At 39.7% G+C, this 24213-nt stretch overlaps 1 protein-coding gene across 1 annotated transcript; it reads left to right on the forward strand.

Annotated features, from left to right (window-relative positions):
* Positions 1-345: 345 nt before the first annotated feature.
* On the forward strand, positions 346-24211 carry LOC125233187. The gene is made up of 15 exons (XM_048139083.1): positions 346-422; positions 6002-6112; positions 6645-6707; positions 7728-7826; positions 8485-8586; positions 10051-10149; positions 13197-13313; positions 15465-15545; positions 15867-15977; positions 17899-17931; positions 18251-18340; positions 18730-18825; positions 20102-20227; positions 22894-22998; positions 24080-24211. Exons 3-15 carry the CDS (start codon positions 6650-6652, stop codon positions 24124-24126), a joined length of 1164 nt encoding a protein of 387 aa, XP_047995040.1. The 5' UTR covers positions 346-422; positions 6002-6112; positions 6645-6649; the 3' UTR covers positions 24127-24211.
* The last annotated feature ends 2 nt before the right edge of the window (positions 24212-24213 follow it).

Genomic DNA, 24213 nt, shown 5'->3' on the forward strand with positions numbered 1-24213 from the left:
CGTTTCTCGAAAGGTATAAGCCTTGTATTATAAGTGTGTTTCCATGACAACCCATACGATTTGACAGTTCGCGTACTTGTAATACAAGGCTTGTACCTTTCGAGAAACGGGCCCCTAATCTACCAGTTGTCAATAGTTATCTACTAACCCCCTTATTCATAAACGTTCACTAAAGTTATCACGCCATTCAAGCCGATAGTTTGTTTGTCCCTTTCCGACGTATTGGTGTGATAGAAAGGGACAAACGAACTTTATCGGTTTGATAGTTTTAGTGAACTATAAGAGAAAACTATAAGTAGGTACAACATTTTGTGTCGAATAATGAACAACATTTGTAGAATCCGAAGCAGAGAAAAAGCGCAACAATTCGCGTAGCAGAAACTCTTCGGACTCACACTTGCTGAATCATCAAGAATCTGGCAGTAAGTACTACTTACTAAGTAGTTCATAGTTCTTTACACTCTACAACACTTAAAGCAACCTCTACTACTTATAGCGCCCTCCACACTCGCGCGCGTATCGCGGCGCGAACGCGAGTGTAGATTCGATACGCAGAAAGTCCCACACTCGCGTTCGCGGCGTCGCGCCGCGATGCGATGGTGTGGAGGGCGCTTAAAGTACCAACCACTAACTCGTGAAAAAAAACCAGGACACGAGTTTTGTGTTTTTTGCTATTTGTCTTTATTACTAGATTCACATACTTTTATATAATTTTAAAGCAGTTAATTTGACTTTATTCAAGGTCAAATTACTTTACCCACTAGTGGATAAAATGCGTTTTTACCCGCTGGTATTAAAGAACAAAACACGTATTTCCGAGTGTTACGTAGTGAGGGGAAAAATAATTTCCACATTGGGCATTAACACTTGAAACCCTAGCACTACGCTGATGATTCTACTTTAGATTTCCCCATTACCAGCGCCGGCCCGTGCACTCGATCAGGGTAGAGCGAGTTTGAGTTTCGGCGCCCTAGACAAGAAGTTTTACTACGCAGGAAAAAAGACGCTAACGTAGCGAGCGCGAAATTTTTTCATAGTAATGCCGTAATATACCGGGTGGAAAGGCGCGACGATCCTTTCTGGAAATGGGAGATAGTGCAGCCTTAGGACAACATTTTCTCCCTAGAAACTATACAATTTATTTTAACTATGTTCAAGTTATAGCCTTTCAAACATTTTTGTAAAAATGTACTAAGTGCAAACCCTAAAGAGGTGACAGGGTCAATGACCTTACTTGTAAACAATCGTTAGATGACAGAACATTTACTCTTGTTAATTTGATGACCATTTTACACCGGTAACAATCGTCGCAGGATATTCTGGGACCATTCTCTTTGTGGCTCCATTTGTGTAATTCTCAGATGAAAGCTTATGTTACATATTTTTAATAATATCAACACAAATAGTTTATGTGACATTAGATATGACAACCATTGACTATTTACTAATCATAAACATGAAGTCATAAACAATTAAAGATGATACCGCGACCTCTTTCATCATGAAAACAGTTACGTATTTCTTACTTTTTTTTAATTAGCCTCTTTTTGTGTCCCACTGCTGGGCAAAGGCCTCCCCTCGTTTTTTCCACTCGACCCTGTAATATTGTCGGCGTTTTCCCACCATTAGAATGCGTCCAGGTCATCCCGCTATCTCCTTTTTGGTCTACCCGAACCCCGGCCTGCCCCGTCTGTGGTGTTAGATTGATATAATGTAATAATAGGTATAACCGCTTTTCACAGCACTATTTTTAACGCCGGACGTGAAAAATACAGTTTTTCATGCATGAGCTGGTTCTTACTTAACTATTATTTGGTTCGCAAAATTAATAGGTTACATTTTCGATGACTAAGGAAACTCTTTGCGTGGTCGAAAATTGAGAAGATGTTTGACGCAAAGATAATGTCATTTTACCTAATGTCATAATTATTAAACTGAATTTGCCTATGTTATTTACTAAAATTGACTCATTCTTCCCCGCGATAAAATCGCGACGCAAATAAATTGCAAAAAAAAAACGCGCACGTCTTCACCTTTACAGCATTCAGCGGGTTCAAGCTGTTCGAGAAGCATACTGCCGATGGAACTTTTGAACAAACTGGAGGAAGATCGCCTGTTCATCCACTGCATTATTTGGAGGCACGAAAGTATATTTACGCGCAACGGTATGTGGAATAGGCGAAATGAACATATCTACGCAGAAGCAAATCCGTTCGAATACCGACATTCGGGTCACCAATATCGGTGGTCAGTTAACGTCTGGGCTGCTATTCACGGGGATACATTGATTGGACCTGGTTTTTGCCTCCAACTTTGAACAAAGCCGGCTACTTGGCACTTTTGAATTTGCGGAGTTGCAGAATTACCTTGACGGGTTACCAGTGGCCGTGCGTAGAGAAGTATGGTTCCAGCAACATGGTGCACCGGCCCATTCTGTTAACGAAGTGCGGCTAGCGCTGAGCGATGAATTCGGAGATAGATGGATCGGCCGGCCGGTTTGGACCGCATCGTTGGCCGCCAAGATCTCCGGATCTGACGCCCTTGGACTTTTTTCTTCGGGGGACTATCAGTGATATAATGTACAAAACGGAGTGTGACACCGCCGAAGAAATGAGGCAAAGGTTAACCATTGCTTTCGACAGCCTGCGCCGAAGAAACGTTCGAGAGCGAATATTAGCAAAGGTACACCGGCATACTCGCGCACGGGCTGCAGCCTGCATTATTAGGCACAAAGGCAACTTTGAACATAGAATTGAATAAAATAGTTATTGTTTGTTCGAAATTGTTTCCATTGCATCTCTACACACATCTTTATGACAAAGTAAATATTTTTGTAAACATCAACGGTGTTTTCAGTCAAAGGAAATAGTGAATCCGATGTACTTAGGATATGTTTAGGTAAGTGAACGATAAAGGGCGTGAAAAACAATTTAATCTAAACTAAACACCCAAACCAGGGAGACTAGAGATAACCCAAACTAATGCATACAAAAATACAAATATACCGCAGTGCAAGTTATTCGCTAGATGTCGCTGTACCACCTGCAAACTAACGAGCAACATTCTATGGTCAATTAGTATGGATCTTCTTTTTTTGGCAAATAAGTGTGTATTGAAAGATGAAAACATCAAACCTATTTAAAAATCTCGCCATAAATACGTGGCGTTCCATGTCTAAAGGGTCCACATGCTTCATGTGCTATAAGGAACCGTTAGGCATGGAAAGTCTCATGAAAAGTTGTAGTAACTGAATAATAGATGACGCTGCATTCGAAAATCTTGACTGATAGATAACTCTACTATTCAATAATACTCTATGGGTAGGTATACGTAGTAATGGCAGGGTTGTCACTGAGAAGAAAATTAATTAATTTTAATATTTTTACTGATTGTTCGGAATAAAAATCTAAATATTACGAATCCATTTTCCATCACTTAAACTAACTCCCCTTTGCGGGAAGGATCGTCGTGCCTTTCCACCCTGTATAATACAGAATTAATAGATTTCATCATACAGAGTACGAAAGGGATAAAGGGTTGAACTTTCTCAGTCGCACCCTAGTATAGTTACGTGCATGGGGCTAAACGTGGATATCATGTATCATGTACCTACCTACATATAATAACAAACAAAATGGAGTACTACAGTGGCCAAGTCAGAAAAGCAGACTTGAAATGAAAACGCGAGCGCGGAATTTTTCCTTAGTAACTAAAAGAACACTGATATAAACAATAAGCGCGAGCGAAGCGAGCGCGATTTTTTTTCCTATTGACGCAATTTATTAAGACTCAACCCGCTAGCGGGGAATCTGCAAACAGTGTGAACTTTGAAGCTTTGATCTCCTGTCTTTGGCATATTTTGACTTCACAGGGGCGCCTATGTTCCCTACTTTTAGGCCTTATATTTCGCCATCACTATTATTTTTATAATCTCTCTCTCTCTCTTTAGCCTGATTCTACCCTTCGGGTGTAGGCCTCCTTCAACGTGCGCCACTCGTCACGGTTTTGTGCGATCTGGAGCCACTTTTTCCCAGCTGTCCTTTTGATATCGTCCGCCCAGCGCATCTGCGGTCTTTTTTGACGGCGTTCTTCTCCCCATGGTTGCTATTCAAGTAGTCTTTTATTCCAGGAGTCGTTTTTACGTCCTATATGGCCAGCCCATTCCCACTTCAATGTTGCGACGCGTTTTATCACATCAGTGACTTTGCTCTGTTGTCTCAGCCACCTGTTCGTTTTACGGTCTCTCAATGTGACTCCAACCAATTTTCTTTCTATCGCCCGCTGGGCAACACTTAACTTGTGTAGTATTTCCTTAGTGAAGACCCATGTTTCGGCTCCGTAAGTGAGAACAGGCAGAACGCATTGGTCAAATATTCGTGCTTTTTGTTCGGCATTTAGGTTCATTTTGAAGGCGAACTCTAGATTGGAGTAGGCTGCCCAGGCTAGTCGTACACGTCTGTTGATCTCGTTGGTTTGATTTTGACTTCCAGTTACTATCTCTTGACCCAGATATACATATTTGCTGACGGTCTCGATGGCGATATGGTCAACTCTGATATTCGCCTTGCCACCTGTATTGGTCATAACTTTTGTCTTATCTAAATTTATTTCGAGGCCGCACCTGATGGAGGCATCATTAATTTCTTGGATCATGCATTGTAGTTCAGCCGGGTCACTTGCAAACAAAACAATATCGTCAGCAAACCGCAAATTATTTAAGCGGTTACCATATATATTTAAACCACGGTTCTCCCAGTTAGTGCTTCTTAAAATGTCTTCTAACACTAGGGTAAACAATTTTGGTGAAAGGGTATCACCTTGTCTCATTTTTATAATACTAAAAGTTAATTAAGAGATTAACTGCGGACTCGATCGTCACCGACGGGATGCCCATTTCGGTATTTTGCCACTAAGTGCCCTTCGGGATCTTAGTGCTTTGAAGTTCGCCCATCTTCTCCTGTGGCTCACAAAGTTGCGCCTCTGTGAGACGTTTTGCGCCTTTGGCTTTATGAGGAACTCCGCTTTGGACTATCAGATAGACTCATATTTTTGCATTTGGATAGCGACTTAACTTTGTCGTTCGGCCGCACAACAATGTGGTTCGTCAAGGGAGAATCCTCCATTTACGGCGCCCTAGCAACATCACCATTATTAGTGTTGGTATATGTTGGCAATGTGGTGCAACTTTCTACTTAATCTGAATTACAAATCTAGATTTTCAATAGATGGATTCATTCCCGACTCCTCTCGCCATTTTGCGCCCACGCAATGTTGGTATAATTTTTTTGTATGGATCCACGTTCTCGATTTTGGCGCCCCCTTACTATGTGGCGCCTAGAGCGGCCGCTCCACTCGCTCTACCCTTAATCCGGCCCTGCCCATTACACTTATAATATTCTCTCTTGTGACACAATCTACCTATTATTAACAACAATCAAATGGAACATAATGAAATAAAACAATGGAAACAGATTTATTTTTTTATTTACAACAGACAGGCCATATGTTATATCGCGTACAATGAATTTACAATATTATGTACATTTCGTCGTTTCAAACTGAACTTTTTTTTTAAATTACTGACCGAAAGCTTTATTTCATGTGTAGGTACAGGTACTGCCTGTCAAAAAAGAGTAGAACATTATAGGGGCGCCACCGTCTATGTAAACCACTTTGCATGTGGCAACTATTTTGACACTTCTGTAAAAAGTACCTAAGTGTTGCTATGGTAAAAAAAAATTAGTTCAATTTGCCATCAGATCATTCTTCATCATCATCATTTGTTCTCTTTTTTGCCAAGCTGTAACTATCACGCTAACCGACGTCAGCTGTAACAGTCACCGGCATAAATAAGTGATGATTTCTGTACCTTGTCCTTGTCGCTTTAAATATTTTCACAATTTCGCAAGACATTTCAATTTTCAAACAAGACGTTAATGTGACAAGGTATAGAAAGCATGATATATTTATGCCGGTGACTGAACATGTTTTACTTCAGCAGAATACTCGAGAAATGAAGTCAAAGAAGACAACTGTAACTGTAAGAGCGCCGCAAAGTTATGTGCAAGACGCCTGCCGTCTAATGTTCAGCAGAAGATTGAGGACGCCAACCGTAAGTTCAAAATTTTAAGCGTTGATGTTCCTATGATTAATAACTACTACCTACCTACATCGCAACTTGGTATTATGAATGCGAAAACATTCTGCCTGTTAGCTTTTCACGTTTCCCTTAACCAATTAACCGCGCCTTAGTGCGTTTTCACATTATTCGATCCGATATCGAATGTCGGAAAGATGGCGGTTTCAATGTATGGGATATCGGTCCTACATCCGATATCGGATCGGATAATGTGAAAACGCACTTAGTTAGATACATAAGATATACTAAAGACTTTAGCGAAGGGCCTTGCTCTCGGCTCTTAAAATGGAGAAACCCTTAGAAAAATCAGTAAGGAGACTAAGTACGAGTAATTACAATAATTTTCAATCACCATAATTTTGTATTATAATATAATACCTAATATCATAGTTTTTTTTTTAAATATTAATACTGACCAGGGTAGGCCACTACCCCGGCCTATGTACCTATCCTCATCATTTATGTCCCGGCGTTTTTATACAATTACATTTTTTTTTCTTCATAGGAGATATGATAACTCCCAAGGAATCACGAGCCCCTACGCGCTACAGAGAGAACCTTACTGCCAGTGAGTTTATTTTAAATTGACTTGTGTATGTGTTTCATTTGTTCGAATAATTTTGGAGACAAAAGAAATGAGGAGTGTCTTTTCAAAAGGGCTTATTTCCATTTTTTATTTTTTTTAAACTATGAATGCAGTTTTTCTTAGTATAGAAAATTACGTGTTGTTTTGAGATTAAAGCTCAAAAAGTCTCGCCTTGATCTTTAAAAAAAAGAGTAACATCAAAGTTTAGAACAAATTTTGAAGAACGTGTAATGATTATTTATGTGGATAAACCAATGTATGTAGTACAACAACATTGATATCAACTAACTTAATACAAAATCCAAATAAAATAAAAAATATTTTAAAATAATAACATTTACGCTACAAGGCCACAACAAAAGGGCTTAATTCCCAAAAGTTCGCAACTTCGCATCAAAAGTACTTAATTCTCAAAAACATATGGTAATTAAATATTTATTTAGCTACACATGTTACGTTTGATGTAATCATAGCATTAACGTCAACTTACAATATTACAATTTTGCAAATTAAATATTAATTTCAAAAGAAATACCGTGGAATTATGTTTTTCTAGATTTTCCAAAAAAAGTTCAAAGTGGAAATAAGCCCTTTTGAAAAGACACTCCTCAAATAGTACCTACCTAGGGTACTATTTGTTTTGATAACATGACAGTTAAAATTCCATAGAATGAAAATGTACATCTCAATGTACATTGGGCGGCAGCAAGAGGATAGTATAGTAGTGTCGTGACGTAAAGCAAACAGTACGGCCTGGCAAAAAATTTAGAAAATAATAGGGGCGCCACAGTCTACGTAAACCGTTTTGCATGTTTCAACTATTTTGACACTATTCTTGAGGACAGTTGAATGTTGCTATGATAAAAAAATTAGTAGAACAGTTGAGTGTTGCTATGATAAATAAAAAAAATAGTTTCATTTCTACTCTTTTCTGGCAAGTTGTAGCTTAATAGTTTTACTCGTTGTCTACATGAAAGGTTGAATCACTTTCTTCTGTCACAGGGTTGCGTCGTCAGTCGTCGGTGAATAACAGTACAACCAGCTTAAGGAGCTCCCGAAGACCGTCCCCTGTTGCCAGCAGGAGGTCTGCCTTGCCCTCACGTTAGTGTTTTTCTTTACTTACAACTTACCAGATAATACAGTCTGGAAAATAACCACAAAATTTAAATTATGATAAAAACCCCGATATCGTAAACGATCGATCGCCTCGTGTGTGGCTGGCGCTTTCGATCAGACTCGTTCACGATATCTGTCCGATTGATCGAAGCGATGATGAAGTGGTGGGCTTAAAAAAACTAAATATAAATCGGTTCATCCATTCGGGAGCTACAGTGCCACATGGTGTCACAGGCGGACACATCACACACAGACAGTGTAAGTACAGACAGACAGACACGTAAAACTTACAACACCCCGTCATTTTTGCGTCAGGGGTTAAAGAGTAGAAATTAAAAATAAGTGACCACACTACATTGTAGTGCCGTCCCGTTTTTGACACATTTATTTGAAGGGTAGGTATGACACTACGTTGTTGCTGATGATGACTTTGATATTGATATACGTACAGTACAGATCAAAACAAGACAGGTCCCTACCCTACAAACCTGTGTCAACAGTTTCTCTTCAATTATTGAGAACCCCTGAGCTATTTACAAAGGTTCATCGTCAAAAGAGACTGAATAAGGAATAGCCAATAAGATTATCTAAGTACTCGTAATATAAAATTGCTAAAAACTGAATTGTGTATTCTTTTCTTCAGGAGAATCGTCGAGAACCCGTGATGGTGCTAGGGCTGCGAAGTCGTGTACAAAACACTTGCTGTTCGATACTTACTCTAAGACCGACAATTCTAGTCTTTGTAGTAAGTCCTAGAATAAGCTATTTTAACGAATATTACTTAGACACAAAATCGTTTTTGTTTTCGTACGATTGAGTAGGTTATTTGTACTATATCTGTATGGACGTGACGTTAATCTACCTTTAGCTAATTAATTCATCCAAGGCACAAATATATATTTTTTGGTTTGTGGTTTAGGTAGTCACACTATACGTACTATTTATTATTTATAAGCGAACCGAGTGACGGTGGCCAGCAGACAAGCACGGTCGCGTGATAAAGCATATCACGTCAGGCCGTCCTTTTCGCACTGTTTAATTGTAAGTGCGATAGGGACGTACCGACGCGGTAAGGTTTATCAGTATGGGCACTCCCCGCTGAAAATGCTCTCGGTTACCTCATAGTTACCGCCTGTAAAAAACGCGACCAGTCGACCTGTCATATCTCACTCATACAAGCATGGTACGCATTCACCTGCACGGGCTTAGACTGCGTGCGTACTGCGTAGGAACGCGCCTCTTTCATATATTTGATCGCCATTGTCCGTGTGATTCTACTGTGCTACGCCCGCAGGTGGTCTAATAAAGTATCTAAAGACGATAGACGAGTGCTGAAGTTCGTTTCCCAGCTCAGCCATCGGTGGACTTGATCACCTTTTCTTCAGTGTATGATATATACATAGCTGGGCACCGTTAATTAAATAGTTAACTTCGTTAATCGCTAATCCGTTACTAAAAAAGTTAACTTCGTTAATCGTTAAAGCGATACATTTCGACAAATTTAACGTAAGTTAAAGTTAATCGTTAATCCGTTAACACGTGAAAAAAAAATGAACTTTTCTTTAAATATTTAGTTGCATCAGTATCCACTATAACGTATTATATTTCTGTAAAAGGCCGAAGTACAGGTAGCCTATTGAACTCTAGGCTGCACGTGGAAGGCAGTGATCGCCTGAGCTACTGCCAAGAGCTGTGTCAGGAGAGATGCTGGCGGTGACGGGACTGTTGTAGCACTTTGGGCGGTAGAGGCAAATGTGGTCGTAAATAGGGCTCGAATTTGCTGCCCTATCACTACAACAGTCGCCATGGTAAAGCTTATGATTCACCGAATCAAAGTTAGTAAAAGCAAATCCACGCGAAGAATACTTTTTTAGGTAATATTTCGGACTTTTAGCAATCGACATCGGTAAAACCTAGGATTTACCGGCAAATCATAGGATTTGCCGTACTTCGGTCTTTTATAGTAGCGTTCAGAACGTGTTTTTCGCAGCGCAGATGGCGCCTGTGCCCTACTAGATTAACGATTAACGGACTCGAAGAAATTTAACGGAAGTTAACGAGTCCGTTAACATTTTTTCAAGTTAACTTAAAAGTTAATCCGTTAATCGAAGTGTTAACTTCGTTAATTAACGATTAACGGATTAACGAGTTAATGCCCAGCTATGGATATATATCTATTTCACTTTATAATTAATGTCTTTATGTGTAGGTACCCCAGGAACTCCCCTCTCAAACAGTAGAAGCGTAACGCCTCGGGGCCCGTCCCCAGAACCAGGAACGCGAGTAACCACTATGGATAACCACAAAAGTAAGAGGATATGACAATTTAGGAACGCCACAGACAGTCTTAAAAATTCATAATCTTAAAAATGATTTGTATGCAATCTGTCAGTTTACCGACAGAATTTTCAGATTGAACTGACAGATTGCATACAAATCTTTTTTAAGATTATGAATTTTTAAGACTGTCTGTGGCGTGCCTTTGCAACAGCTTGGCAAAAAAAAGTAAAATGGACAATTTTTTTTTATTTAACATAGCAACACTTAATTTTCTCTCTACAAAAGTGACTTGATAGTTGCCACATGCAAAAACATTTTACATAGACGGTGGTACCTCTTTTATTTTCATCTCTTTTTTGCCAGGCTGTACTTACTTAATATAAAATTACTTTTGAGGACTTTGATGGCAATGATGGCCCATATTCGGAAATGTAAAGCCTAGCGTCCACTAGGCGAGCCGAGTCGAGCCTCGTTTCTGTAATTCGCTTGCATTCCTTATGAGACTGCATCCAAATAAGACTCGTCGAGTCGCATTAAAATGTATGGAAGAGAACTCGATTCGACGCGGCTCGAATCCGCCTTAGTGACGCCAGGCTTAAGGGTGCGCGCCCACGGGCAACAAAGTTGCTCGGCTATTTACGTATTTGTATGAAAAGTTGCGTCGCTTCGTGTGCGCACTTTCATACTATTTAGCCCATAGACCGATGATGTGAGCGTGAGCGACAAAAAGTCGCAGCCAAAAGTTGCCCGTGTGCGCGCTCTCTAACTTTTCTTCCTTGCAAGCAGGAATCAGTTTTTTTTTCTAGGATTTGTTTTTTTTTAATCTGTTTCTTTTTTGCATATTTTTTTTGTGAATTGCTAATATTTTGGAAAACATAGGTAGGTATTTATTTCCTCATTGGTGATGTGAAAATCAGTCACATGGTGGTAAAATATTTCCCAACTTGCGCTTTAATATTTGAATCCCTCTCTACGCTCCGGATTCATTTTTCCCGCTCGTTACACTCGGGATCCTTTATATTAATAATTAGTATTATGTCTTTCCCATCACGGAAATCTTGGGTATTCGGACCTTTGGGAGGCGTGCGCGGAGCCGAAGCCAATACTCAGAGGCCCTTTTGACACTTTAATGAAATCCAAGGGGTACTTACACCGAGCAGATGCTGTCCTTGCCCGTGTCATGAGATGCACGCAGAGGCAGCACCCGCTAAAGTGCAATGCCTATTTGAGCGTTGATGGAATCTAAAATGAACTTGGCTATTGGATCAAAGTGATGGACTAAATACTGGGCTAAGGGATAAAAAACCAGAAGCTTGCCTAATAAAACGGTATCCAATTTTATTTCCGGCAGACGGTGACTCGTCCCCACAAGATGGGCCCCCACAAAAAGCGACATCCAAGATGGCTCAAGGGCAACACCAGTGCCGGTGTGAGAATGCAAGGGTGGCGAGATGTGTACACCGCTTTCTACCCAGTGGCTGTTAAGTCATTGTGCCAGCACGCGTCTTAGGCAAATTTTCGCTTCCACCATTGGCCTAGCCCTAACGACTCCACTCTGGACGGCCAGCGAAGGCAAGCCAGAGGTAGAGATTCCTGCCCCACCCACTCACCTTATACTGTCCAGGAGCACTCGGGTACGTTAGGTCGCTACTCCCCAACACAGCTCGCCAGAAACTGCCCTGTGTTGACTGATTGCACCAGTGGGCGATGGGGTCGTCACATCCCTACGCCATAAATTAATAATAGTCTAATTACATATTACAGGATCCTTTGCTACTTTAAAGGTTCAATGTACTGTACGCCCTCGCCTGTAATATGTCCTTTTGCTCCCTTACGACACAATTTGCTACTGAAAAAATGTTATTCAAATGTATTTGTTCAACGACACGTTACATACTTATTACGAAGACAAGCGAACCGAGCGACCATGTAAAATACCATTATTTCGGTTGCACACAAATCCAACCGAAACTAGGGAATATTACTCTGGTCCAAGCCAAGTAAGAGAGGCCCATTTCTCAAAACTGAAACTTACAAGCGGAAGTCTCTTTCCAACTAAGCAAGTAATAATAATATAGTTACCCGTTTTAATGTTCTCTCTTCTTTATTACTAAATGTTATTTACTGTATTTCACTTTTAAGTTTTATTGTGTTTCTCTTCCTTCTCGTGTCGTGGCATCCACCTCTGCATGTTTAATAGTTTTTCATGTACTCGTAGCTGTTTTTCGTTATATGTTCATGTGTACAACGTAAATCCAAGCCTATTTCATAACTAGTTGCAAAAACTCACTTGAATGTAATTCAACACACGTCTAATTACTTATGTACTTCGCACTTGATTACTTGTTATTTAAGATTATAATGTACTCGAACTCATTGGCACGCTGTACGACCTGACCGGCCATTTTTATTATTTTTTATGTAAAAATGTATACCTACCCGCAGTCTAGATGGCACTGAATACCGCCTCGCAATTGTGGCCGCGTTCAGATGTTTCGGAGGGGCAGGACGTACAGCTGCGTTCGTGGCCCACAAAGTGGTCTCGCCGGAAGATCAGCGCTGACCCCTGGGTCAGCATCTATGCTGAGGCGGGACCATTTCGTGGTAAACCCGTCATACATTTTTTTAATATTAAATGTAAAATTGTATATAATACTTATGTAGATAATTATGTGTTTACCATGAATAAACTATTGAATCTTGAATCTTGAATCAACTTGTCATATTAGACATTGACAACCACTTGTAAATTGTAACTTTCGGATTTGAGAAATGGGCCACTGGTATTGTAAGACTTGTGGGTGTAGCCGAATGCACAAACGCTCACGATAATATCTCTTTCGTAGCTATCTATCTCTATCGCTCTTGCGTATTGCGCGACAGAGTCAGACTACATTTCTGCGGCGTTTCGGAGTGCGTCCACCCTATGCAGCGTCAACTCAGGAATCAGGATACTTGTATGAGCTTTAATTGTTTGACATGGGTGACTGTGACCCAGTTCAAAGCTTTTTAACTACAGAGACTCTCTCAATTGAAGGTCCTTGTCACATAGTAACCTTTTAATTTTAATTACAGCTCAAGAACAGAGTAAAGGAACCGAACTGAGTCAACGTGCGCAAGAACTTTTGTCGGATTTCTCCAATGTCTCTAACCAGTCCTCTAGCACATACGTACACCTCTCGCGGAAGCCAAGTAACCCTTATTATAAAATTATTCATAATATAGCAGTTCTTCGTACTGCGCAACCTCGCAAAAAAGAGTAAAAAGTAAAAAGACGATGCATAAGAAAACGGGACGAACGTTGGAACGGGACGTTGTCACTTTTTAGTAAGGTACAGCGGGGCAAATCTCGACTAAGGGGCAACTGATACAGTTACACCCCCCCCCCCCCCCATCACTCGAGATTGCTATCTGTACCTACCTTATCTACTTTTTTGCCATAAGTGCCAGTATAAAAACTACTATAAGTCTATTTAAATTAGTGAGGTAGAAAGATTAGGAGGATATATGTAGTACCTACATATATATTATACATATATTGGTTTGAAGCTGGTGTGCAGGATATGTGTTCCCCACACGTGTGCTTGCGGCAAGGGGGTAGATCAGCTGAGCCGCCATGGCCTCTCTTGCGCAAAAAGTGCCGGCCGTATACACCGCCACGGTACCATCAACGATTTGGTTCGTCGCGCGCTTATTGCCACCGTCTCTGTGCCGTCGATTTTGGAACCAGTGGGTATGGCGAGAGACGACGGCAAGCGTCCCGACGGAGCTACATTGGTGCCGTGGAAGTTAGGGAGAGCCCTGGTGTGGGATGCGACATGCGTTGACACCCTTGCAGGGTCCCACATTGGGGCGACCCGAATGCAGGCCGGTGGTGCGGCTGACCATGCTCAGGTAATTAAGCGCCGCAAATACTCGTCCTTGCATAAGGACTACGAGTTTGCGGCGCTCGCGGTGGAGACGCTGGGCCTTTGGTCAGCAGACATGAAGGCCTTTGTAAGGGCTCTGTCGGCTCGGCTGGTGGACACCACAGGGGACCCCAGGGCTGGCGCGTACTTCTCGCAGCATATTGCCCTGGCGATACAGCGGGGAAATGCTGCTAGCGTAATCGGCACTATCCCGCAGGCGGAACAGCTGGATGGGGTGTTCTTGTTATGATTGGGTTATCCAAGTTAATTATTAATAGTAGTGTAAGAGGTTTCACATACGGAATGAAACCTTTTACAGCATTTTTATGTTTGCTGACTGGCAGTCCCCGATTTAAATTACGAATAATAGATAAAACGTCAAGGAGAACGAACACTTGACGGGGGCATTCAGATAGAAGCAGCGATTGAGAGTGAACGCTTGTTATTTAGCTCCTAAAAATATAAAAAGATATTGAATCAAAGTGTGGTTTAAATGTATGGATGCCCTTCACCTATAGGCCGTCTCTCTTACAGTAGTATGTAGTTTAGAGTATTAATAATATAAGTTAGTTTAAGATTTTTGCATGTATGTATTTGTAATTAGCTTTTTTTTCTGTATACTTTTTAATTGAATAAAGGACAATGAAATATTATACATATATATATTTATAAAAGTTTCACGGAAATTAAGACATCAACATGCCATGCTCTAACATTATTATTTTTCACCACACCAACTGGTAAATGCTTAAGTACTTTGTTCTTCGAAAACAGATAGCAAAATTGTATTTTGTTTGTGCTGGTGTGGTGAAAAATTTTGTGTTTCACTCGGTGGCAAAGTTTGTTTAACCTACGTGGCTTGAAACCCTTGCAACGCACAAGTTTCTTAATTTTGAACCACTCGCTACGCTCGCGGTTCAATATTGGAATCTTTCGCTTGCACGGATATCAATATTGGCACGTGTGGTTAAACAATAACTTTGAACCCTTGTATTTGGCCTAAAGCTAGGAACATACTACGCGGACGTCCGTCATAAATCGACCGCGACCGCGACCGATCAGTGTGCACGGAACAAAACATCCAGCGAGCCAGATTTCGATCGGACGTCCATGCGCTCAAGGCCACGTCCACGTCCGTCGACCGATAGTTTGCACGGTTATGTGTAATTTCATTGTCCAGATTCCCGCAAGCGCGGATCCAGCTTCGTGCCCAGGGGGGGGTCACGTGGTAAAGGCCCGGGGCCCCAGGGGGAGGTCACGTGGTCTATTTGTATGGCCAACTTAGGCTCCAGGGGGGGGTCATGACCCCCATGACCCCCCCCCCTGGATCCGCGCATGGATTCCCGTCCGCGGTCGATTTACGACGGACGTCCGCGTAGTATGTTCCTAGCTTTATGCAACCTTCGTAGATTTAGTTTTTTTTATTTATTTGCAGACGATGCCAGTAAGACGAACAAATCAGAAAATTACAAATCGGACTTAATAGAACGTAATATTTGTAAAACTTACGTTATGGGTAATACCTACATTATATAACATTTTTATAATGCGTATTTTTAGTTATTTGATTCTGTTTTGTTATTTTGCCTATAGAATAATCGATAGATGACAAGTTGTGTTGCCTCGAAAGTAAAAAGGAGCAAGCAAAAAGGAGTGTACAAGTTTCTAATGGGTTGGCAAGTCGGCAACGCGTATGTGACACTCCTTGAGTTAGTTGAGTTGCAGGCGTCCATAGGTTACGGTCCCGCTTTCCATCAGGCGGACCGTATGCTTGTTTGCCACCGACGTAGTATTAAAAAAAAGCAATGGGTACTTACATTGAATTTGTGTTTTTCAGTGAAGTCTCATAAAGAGGGTTACGGTCGGCCGTTACTGAAAACTGTAAACAAGAAACTGATCATCCACCCTTATCCTATACCCCCTTATAGAGTATCCCCCCATACAGGTAGTAAGTTTGTTTTTTTACACCAATCTATTTTATTTATAAATCTTATACTTTTAAACGAGCAATTCTTGTATATTTATTTATTTATTTATATATATATTTATTTACACTGACGATCTCGGAAACCGCTCTAACGATTTCGCAGAAATTTGTTATGTGGGGGTTTTTGGGGGTGAAAAATCGGTCTAACTTATCCTTAGGTCCCGGAAAACGCGAATTTTCGAGTTTTCATGCGTTTTTCTTCGAGCGCCATCTCGTGTGCAGTAGTTGTACTGTTAAGACAGAATTCTTTCGGTTGATGTAAGTACTATTTATTGCAAACACTAGATGGCGACACAGGTCAAGGCTAAAACGAATAGAAAAATACACTATTTGAGTTTTTGTGGCGAAATGCGCGCCATCTCGTGTGGAGTAGTTGTGTTGTTAAGGCTGAGAATTCTTTCGCTCGATGTAGGTACTATTCATTTTTGAACTAGATGGCGACACATGTCAAGGATACGAAACAGAACCGAGCGAAGCTCGGTTGCCCAGATATTTAGTTTAAAAAGAGAGATGCCACAAATGGCTGACGACCGGTCTGGCCTAGCGCGTAGTGACCCTGCCTGCTACGCCGCGGTCCCGGGTTCGAATCCCAGTAAGGGCATTTATTTGTGTGATGAGCACAGATATTTGCTCCTGAGTCATGGATGTTTTCTAGGTATTTATGTATTTGTATATTATATATGTCGTTGTCTGAGTACCCACAACACAAGCCTTCTTGAGCTTACCGTGGGACTCAGTCAATCTGTGTAAGAATGTCCTATAATATTTATTTTTATTTTATGGTCAGCCGACCTGCCCGAAATGACAATCATTGACGCTAGACGCCGATAGAAACGCAGTCAGGATCAGTCGGTGTCGCGCCAGTAAAATGAGGACTACGTGCGTAGCCGAATGGCATTTCTCCGACGCCAAACGAAAACGAAACGCCGCGCCAGTTAGTCTGGCTCTGTCGCGCCAATACGCACGAGCGATAGAGATAGATATCTACTAGCGTTTCGTTTCGTGAGCGTTTGTGCCATTCGACTATAGACAGAGCTATGATAAAGCTAGGAACATACTACGCGGACGTCCGCCGTCGCGCGACCGCGGACGCGGATCTAGACAATGAATATATACACTTGAAGCTAGGAACATACTACGCGGACGTCCGTCGTAAAACGACCGCGACCGCGACCTATCAGTGTGCACGGAACAAAACATCCAGAGAGCCAGATTTCGATCGGACGTCCGTGCGCTCAAGGCCACGTCCGCGTCCGTCGACCGATAGTTTGCACGGTTGTGTGTATTTCCATTGTCCAGATTGCCGTCCGCGTTCGATTCACGACGGACGTCCGCGTAGTGTGTTCCTAGCTTAACCGTGCAAACTATCGGTCGTCGGTCGTGGACGTGGCCGTGAGCGCAGCAGCGCACGGACGTCCGATCGAAATCTGGCTCGCTGGATGTTTTGGTCAGCCGAAGCCACGTCCTGAAGACCGTGCACACTGATCGGTCGCGGGCCGCGGACGTCAGAGTAGTATGTTCCTAGCTTAACGATATTATCGTAGGCGTTTGTGCATTTGGATACATACCCTAATCGCCAAAACGGTCGAATACCGAATAAACCCATTATGATGAAAGCTCTAGTTTTACTTTACTTGCTGAATTCACAATTGACTATCGTATCTAAGGATTACATTTAACCCCCTTATTCATTAACGTACAATAAAATTATCAAGCCGATAAAGTTCGTTTGTCCCTTTCTATCACACTGATACGTCGGAAAGGGACAGACGAACTTTATCGGCTTGATAACTTTAGTGAACGTTTATACCCCCGTAAATAAGTAAATAAAGAACTATTGAACTATTAAATATGTCTGTAACGAATTAATAACTATTTACAGGCCATGGAGCATCTAGCTCATCAACACGTTCAGGTAATATTCGTACATTACGATACAAGTGCGGAAAAGAGGAAGTTCGAAAAGAGTGGCGATAAATTAAAACACGACGAGTTACGAATTAACGAATTTACTCTTCGCACGTGTATCATACGACGTTTTTCAGTACAAATATTGTAGTTTCGATCTGACAAGAAATGAGCCACTTTACGCACTAGTGCGGGCAATAAGCCTGATGGTGTTACTGTAAAAATATTAACTGATATAAAAATAATATAGGTCAGTATTGAGCTCGTGGTAAACCTTTTGTAAAATACTTAAATATCGTAAGAGTATAATTTTTTGTTCTGCTTAGCCTCACGTATCGACACTTCGACAAAACCCGCAAGTACGAAATTGTCTCCGAACAGTCCGAACACAGTACAGCAGCCCTGCACGAGCAATGGTAAGAGTTTTACCTTTGCAAAGCTTTACTAATTATTAGGGATGGATTCAGGAAAATTCAAGGCCTTCGTCAGGTAAAATGTAGATTGTCATGCTTACGTTTTATTATGGAAGAACCGTACCATAATAATTATTTAGTCGTACTATGAAACAAACCTAATGTTGGAGATGAATGTTGATGGATGAAGAGGGAGGGGTAAACCCAAACAACGATGGATGGATTGTGTGAAAGAGGACATGAGAAAGAAAGATGTGAGTGTTGAGATGACGAGAGATAGGGGAGAATGGAAGATGAAGACATGTTGTACCGACCCCACATAACGTGGGATAAGGGCAAGAGGAAGAAGAAGACTAGGAAACAAACCTCTTACACAACAATTTTGTTTCTAGATTCACAAAACAATTCAAATTACACGCCTTTACCGGATATCGAAAGCTCATATTATATATTGAAACAAAAACCTGCTCTCAAACTTGAAGCTGATGGTAATTAACTAAATTATATATTTTTTTCAATACCTTATATTGCGGATATGTTTTTGATATTAACCCTTAAATGCATGATTTTTTATTTTAACGAGAAATGAATTGTTTTCTGACTGTGGGCAAAATAATTTAAAAAATATTATAACATATATAACATCGGTTTTAATACTAAATCAGTTGTAGAAGTTAAATAGGCTAGGATAGGGTATGATAAAATGTTTAAACATAGGCACGAGTAAATTAAGTAATTACTATAACTCTGGAAATGTCAATCATTTACTAAAAATCGCCATCATCCAGTTTTTTTCGCACTTTTCCGCCATTTATCTCAACCCTTAATTAATAAATTTCGTAATTGTATTTAATTTAATTGATATTAAATAAATAATGGATTATAATTAAGTAACAAATGTGATTTTGGATAGATAGCGACATATTGAGCTAGAGGCCATCAAATATACGATGCAGATATACCAACATCATTAATCATTATGCATTTAAGGGTTAATATATACTCTGTCAAACAAGTCTGTCAGTAAATAAGAACAAAGAAAACTATATGCATCCTTTTCTTTAGGGTGCTAGAGAAAAGGATAGGTACTTATATTATAGTTTTCTTTGTTCTTATTTACTGACAGACTTGTTTGACAGAGTATAAGTAGGTAGAGTAGATTGCCTACATACCCGTTTCAATTGTCACGAAACGGTAAGCCGGTGAGAATCGAACTAGCCGACGATTTTTTCGGGGTGGCTTTTTTTACACGCAGTTTCACTTTGTTCCGGTGCGTGCTACTTTTAAGTGCTCCTAATTAGATAACAAAAGGCAAACATATTGCCTTTTTGTTAAGTTTCAAGTATTTGAAATGGAGTATACGTGCGAATACAACAATCCAACAAAGAGGCAAGACGCCGAACATGATACGCGGTAGGCCCTCCATAATGTGCAGCGCCCTCTGCGCAGAATTTTGCGTAATATCCCCTATTTACATTACACCAGTTTGACCCACAATACGCTCCCTTGGGACACGATCTATTAAGCCTCCGCTACACTTAAAGTGTTTTGATAGCGTAGCGTTAGCGGAGCGGAATGCGCATTCCGCTCGCAATCCGCGCTCGTGTGGCAACTAGCCGCACTTGCCGCCGGCGACCGCTGGGCGCAACGCCATCGTCCGGCGCACCGCTATCATTGCGCTACGCTCGCAAAACGCGCATGTGTGGCCGAACTTTTAATGTTGTTGAGTAAGTAATAGGGTATTGACAAATACTTTTCGTGCAGACGCCAGTACAACTGGAAGCATTCCCCAGACATCTGAGAGAAAAGATAGAACAAGAGAAGCAATAATACAAGCCCGGATCCGTTTTCTACGTAAAACTCAACAGTTTGAAGCGGACATTAAGGAAAGTAGGTAAATTAAAAAATAGAACTACTTGAAGTAACCATGTGTTCAGAATGTATGGAGAAAGTGAAAAGCGCCCCCTACCTGTTCCAAAGAGTACCAAAGTACCAACAATTATATTTCAGTGACGTTTGTTCCGTTGAGAATCCAACGAAATAGACCTATCAACAAATAACATGTCTTTCGATAAATTGCCGACTAAGTAATTGACAATTATTCTTAAGCGTTATTTCAGTGTCGCCATCTACATTAGGAACGAAAAGATCCACTGTCTTTATTTTTACTCGGCTTTTATAAAGGCATACATACGTGCAAGTTTTTTTTAATAACACATTTTTTATTTCTAATTAAATATTTTATTCTTATAACTCATTCGTAAGTTAGGTACAGTCACGGACGTCACGGACTTTAATTGTTAATTCACTTCTAGCTCATTTTATACTGGACACGTCATAGCTTAACTATGAAATGTTCAGTATAAAATGAGCTAGAAGTGGATCAAGAATTAAAGTCCGTTGCCGTACATAACTGTTAATAACAATCCATAATCCCAGGGTCACCAATTATAGGCCTTTGTTCTTCAGTACCTACATCTGCTTGAAATCGTGTGTGTGTGGATTGAGTGAGCACCTTCCGAAAAAAAAAAAATATGCTGATCATTTAGTAAAAGTTCTAAAACAATTGTAAAACGAATCTCTGAATTTGTAAAAAGATAAATCAAAAGATACAGCTATTAACATGTGCTCACTCAGTTCTCACAAACTACCAACGAAAACAGTGAATATATTCATTTAACATATAATATTTATATACTAACATTTAGTAAAAAATAGGCCAACCTACCTCTATAAATATTAGATCACCTAGTGACGTCATTATTTTTAAAATCGGGACTTAATCGCGTATAACTACATATTAAACTGACCTCCAACGTTTCAAGGACGGCGTTGTCCCCGTGGTCTCGGAGAAGACTGGCTTGAAATGACATCAACACCTTCTGACAGCCGCGCGAGTTTTTCGAACTACCCGCAAAAAATAATGATGTGTAATAATCGTGAAAGTTTAAATCAGTGTTTCACCTAGTGACGTATTAAATTTTTTACAAATAGTTTCTTATGCTCACTCAATCCACACACTTTTGAAAAGCCGAATTTTGATGAAAAACATAAGATTTAGACCGCTATTATATGTGTATAGTTTAGTAAAAGTGAAATGGGAATTTGTAAAATACAAAACGAACCACTAACGTGTCAGGTTTTTTTATAATAAATTTTTGTAAGTGCTCACTCAGTCCACACGTTTTGAGAAAGTTAAAAATGTAAATATCTTACGATTTGTAGCACCTAAGACACTCGAAAGTACTTCAACATTTAGTAAAAATTTTTACTAAATATCCACCATCTAATATTTTATATTCATTGTCTGGTTTTAAAGATATTCAGACATAACTTTTCTCATACAAATGTATCAAGTAGGGTGACTACACTATATCGGCTCCTGATTTTCCCCACCTTCCCATTGTCATATTGAGATTGGGGAGTTTCGTTTGTTCAATTTTGATAATATTAAACTAATACCATATTAATTATCTATCTGCAAACTGTTTTTAGGTTATGTTCTTGGCCTAGTGATGATGTGTATTGTGTAATTTTTATCGACGTCAGGATAATAACCATATCGACATGCATGCATTAAAAAGGATATGAATGATAATTGGTAAGAAACAAAGAATATAATACTTCACTAGTAAGAAACCAGAACCTGGTAATCTAATCACGCTAACAGATGAGCGTACCGGATTTGTAAGTGGGAGCGAGAAATAGTTATTCTTTTCTCGCTCCCACTTATAAATCCGGTAAACTATTATCAAAATTGAACGAAACTCCCCAATCTCAATATGACAATGGGAAGGTGGGGAAAATCAGGAGCCGACATAGTGTGGTCACCCTACTTGATACATTTGTATGAGAAAAGTTATGTCTGAATATCTTTAAAACCAGACAACGAATATAAAATATTAGATGGTGGATATTTAGTAAAAATTTTTACTAAATGTTGAAGTACTTTCGAGTGTCTTAGGTGCTACAAATCGTAAGATATTTACATTTTAAACTTTCTCAAAACGTGTGGACTGAGTGAGCACTTACAAAAATTTATTATAAAAAAACCTGACACGTTAGTGGTTCGTTTTGTATTTTACAAATTCCCATTTCACTTTTACTAAACTATACACATATAATAGCGGTCTAAATCTTATGTTTTTCATCAAAATTCGGCTTTTCAAAAGTGTGTGGATTGAGTGAGCATAAGAAACTATTTGTAAAAAATTTAATACGTCACTAGGTGATCTAATATTTATAGAGGTAGGTTGGCCTATTTTTTACTAAATGTTAGTATATAAATATTATATGTTAAATGAATATATTCACTGTTTTCGTTGGTAGTTTGTGAGAACTGAGTGAGCACATGTTAATGGCTGTATCTTTTTATTTATCTTTTTACAAATTCAGAGATTCGTTTTACAATTGTTTTAGAACTTTTACTAAATGATCAGCATATTTTTTTTTTATTTTCGGAAGGTGCTCACTCAATCCACACACACACCTTGAAATCAGATTATTTTCGAGCAAGTGTGATGAAATAGCCAACTCACGATTACCTTATATTTCAGACGGTATTCCCCAAAAACCGCAGCCATTACGTGAGGATATGAGGCAAATGATGATACGCGAATCAAAACGCAAGTACCTGAGCAAGCAATACCAGAGCCAGTCAAGTAATCAATCAATTCATCATGTGTACCATTTAATATAAAGGTGCATCCAAATCTAGAGCCCTGCAGGGTCCACAAGAAAAGGGTCTCCTCGCCAGGACATTTCCGCGCGAAGCTAGTCTGTATAAGCATTGTGAATAATTATGTGCTAACATCGAGGCTATACCTGTCTTTACTCAATCAACTGTCTCGCGTCAATTTCCTTGTGACCCTTGTGAGGCAGGTCATTTTTTGTGGACTTACTGTACCTATTCTTGAGCCGCGTGCTTGTGTATCATAACAGTTAATAATTATTTAACACTGTGTGTTCATTTGCCAACCTAGACAAACCATTGTGTCAATGAAGACAATTTGTACAATCAGTAGTAATTTTATAATTGAACTCAATGTTTTTGCCTTTAGTCTTTACAAATGAAAAGGTTGATGTTTTCCTTCTATATGTTCCCCTAAATATTGTTTGTTTACAGTTAATAAAACCTCTCACAGACTAATATGTCACAGCAGAGCATATCACAGTAATTTTGAATCTCCTTGAATAGGTACAAATACCAGAAAATATTGTATCCTCCTAAGACCAAAGAGTTAATGCATTTTTGAGTTTGCAACCTTCTTTTATTTCATTAAAGTCCAGATTATTTACTTTTAAAAGGACATTGGGACATAGGAGGATAATGTATACATGTGACAATTTCAAGTAAAAGGTACCACATTTTAAAAAAACGAGTATGTATGAGTCTCACGGGAGTTTTATAGTTAAAAGGTACCACATTCTTGCTTACCATAAGGACAAACTTGTCTCATTTGTCAAATCTTTATATCATTTCCTGTTAGTGACCTCATGTTTAAGCAACAATTTTTTTTTGCATGAAAATAGCACATACAGTAAAACCCCCTAATAAAAATTCAGAAGAGACTACACAAAATTAACCATCCCTAAATGGATGAAAACATCTTTAATGGACCATGTGCACAATGGAGTTTTATATGTGAAAATTGTAATACATCTAACTAAGCAGGTTCTACTGTGTTATAATTACATATTATAGTAGTGTGAGAGATTTTTTAATGTATCTTTTTGTTTCAGAATTTGAAAAAATTGAGGGTCTAAATTGGATCTCCTGGCCACAATAAACAATATGATTTATTGAAGGTCTAAATTGGTTCTCCTGGCCACAATAAACAATATGATTTATTGAGGATCTAAACTGGATGTCCGGA

This window comes from Leguminivora glycinivorella, chromosome 14 (assembly GCF_023078275.1).
Source record: "Leguminivora glycinivorella isolate SPB_JAAS2020 chromosome 14, LegGlyc_1.1, whole genome shotgun sequence".
Lineage (NCBI taxonomy): Eukaryota > Metazoa > Arthropoda > Insecta > Lepidoptera > Tortricidae > Leguminivora > Leguminivora glycinivorella.

Bases quoted from the DNA above. Each gene is read 5' to 3' on its own strand.
- LOC125233187 (XM_048139083.1), top strand. From the start codon at position 6,650: ATGATAACTCCCAAGGAATCACGAGCCCCTACGCGCTACAGAGAGAAC. The intron at 13,314-15,464 runs GTAACCCTTATT...ATTTATTTGCAG, and splicing joins ACACCTCTCGCGGAAGCCAA to ACGATGCCAGTAAGACGAAC. The intron at 15,978-17,898 runs GTAAGTTTGTTT...AACTATTTACAG, and splicing joins AGTATCCCCCCATACAGGTA to GCCATGGAGCATCTAGCTCA.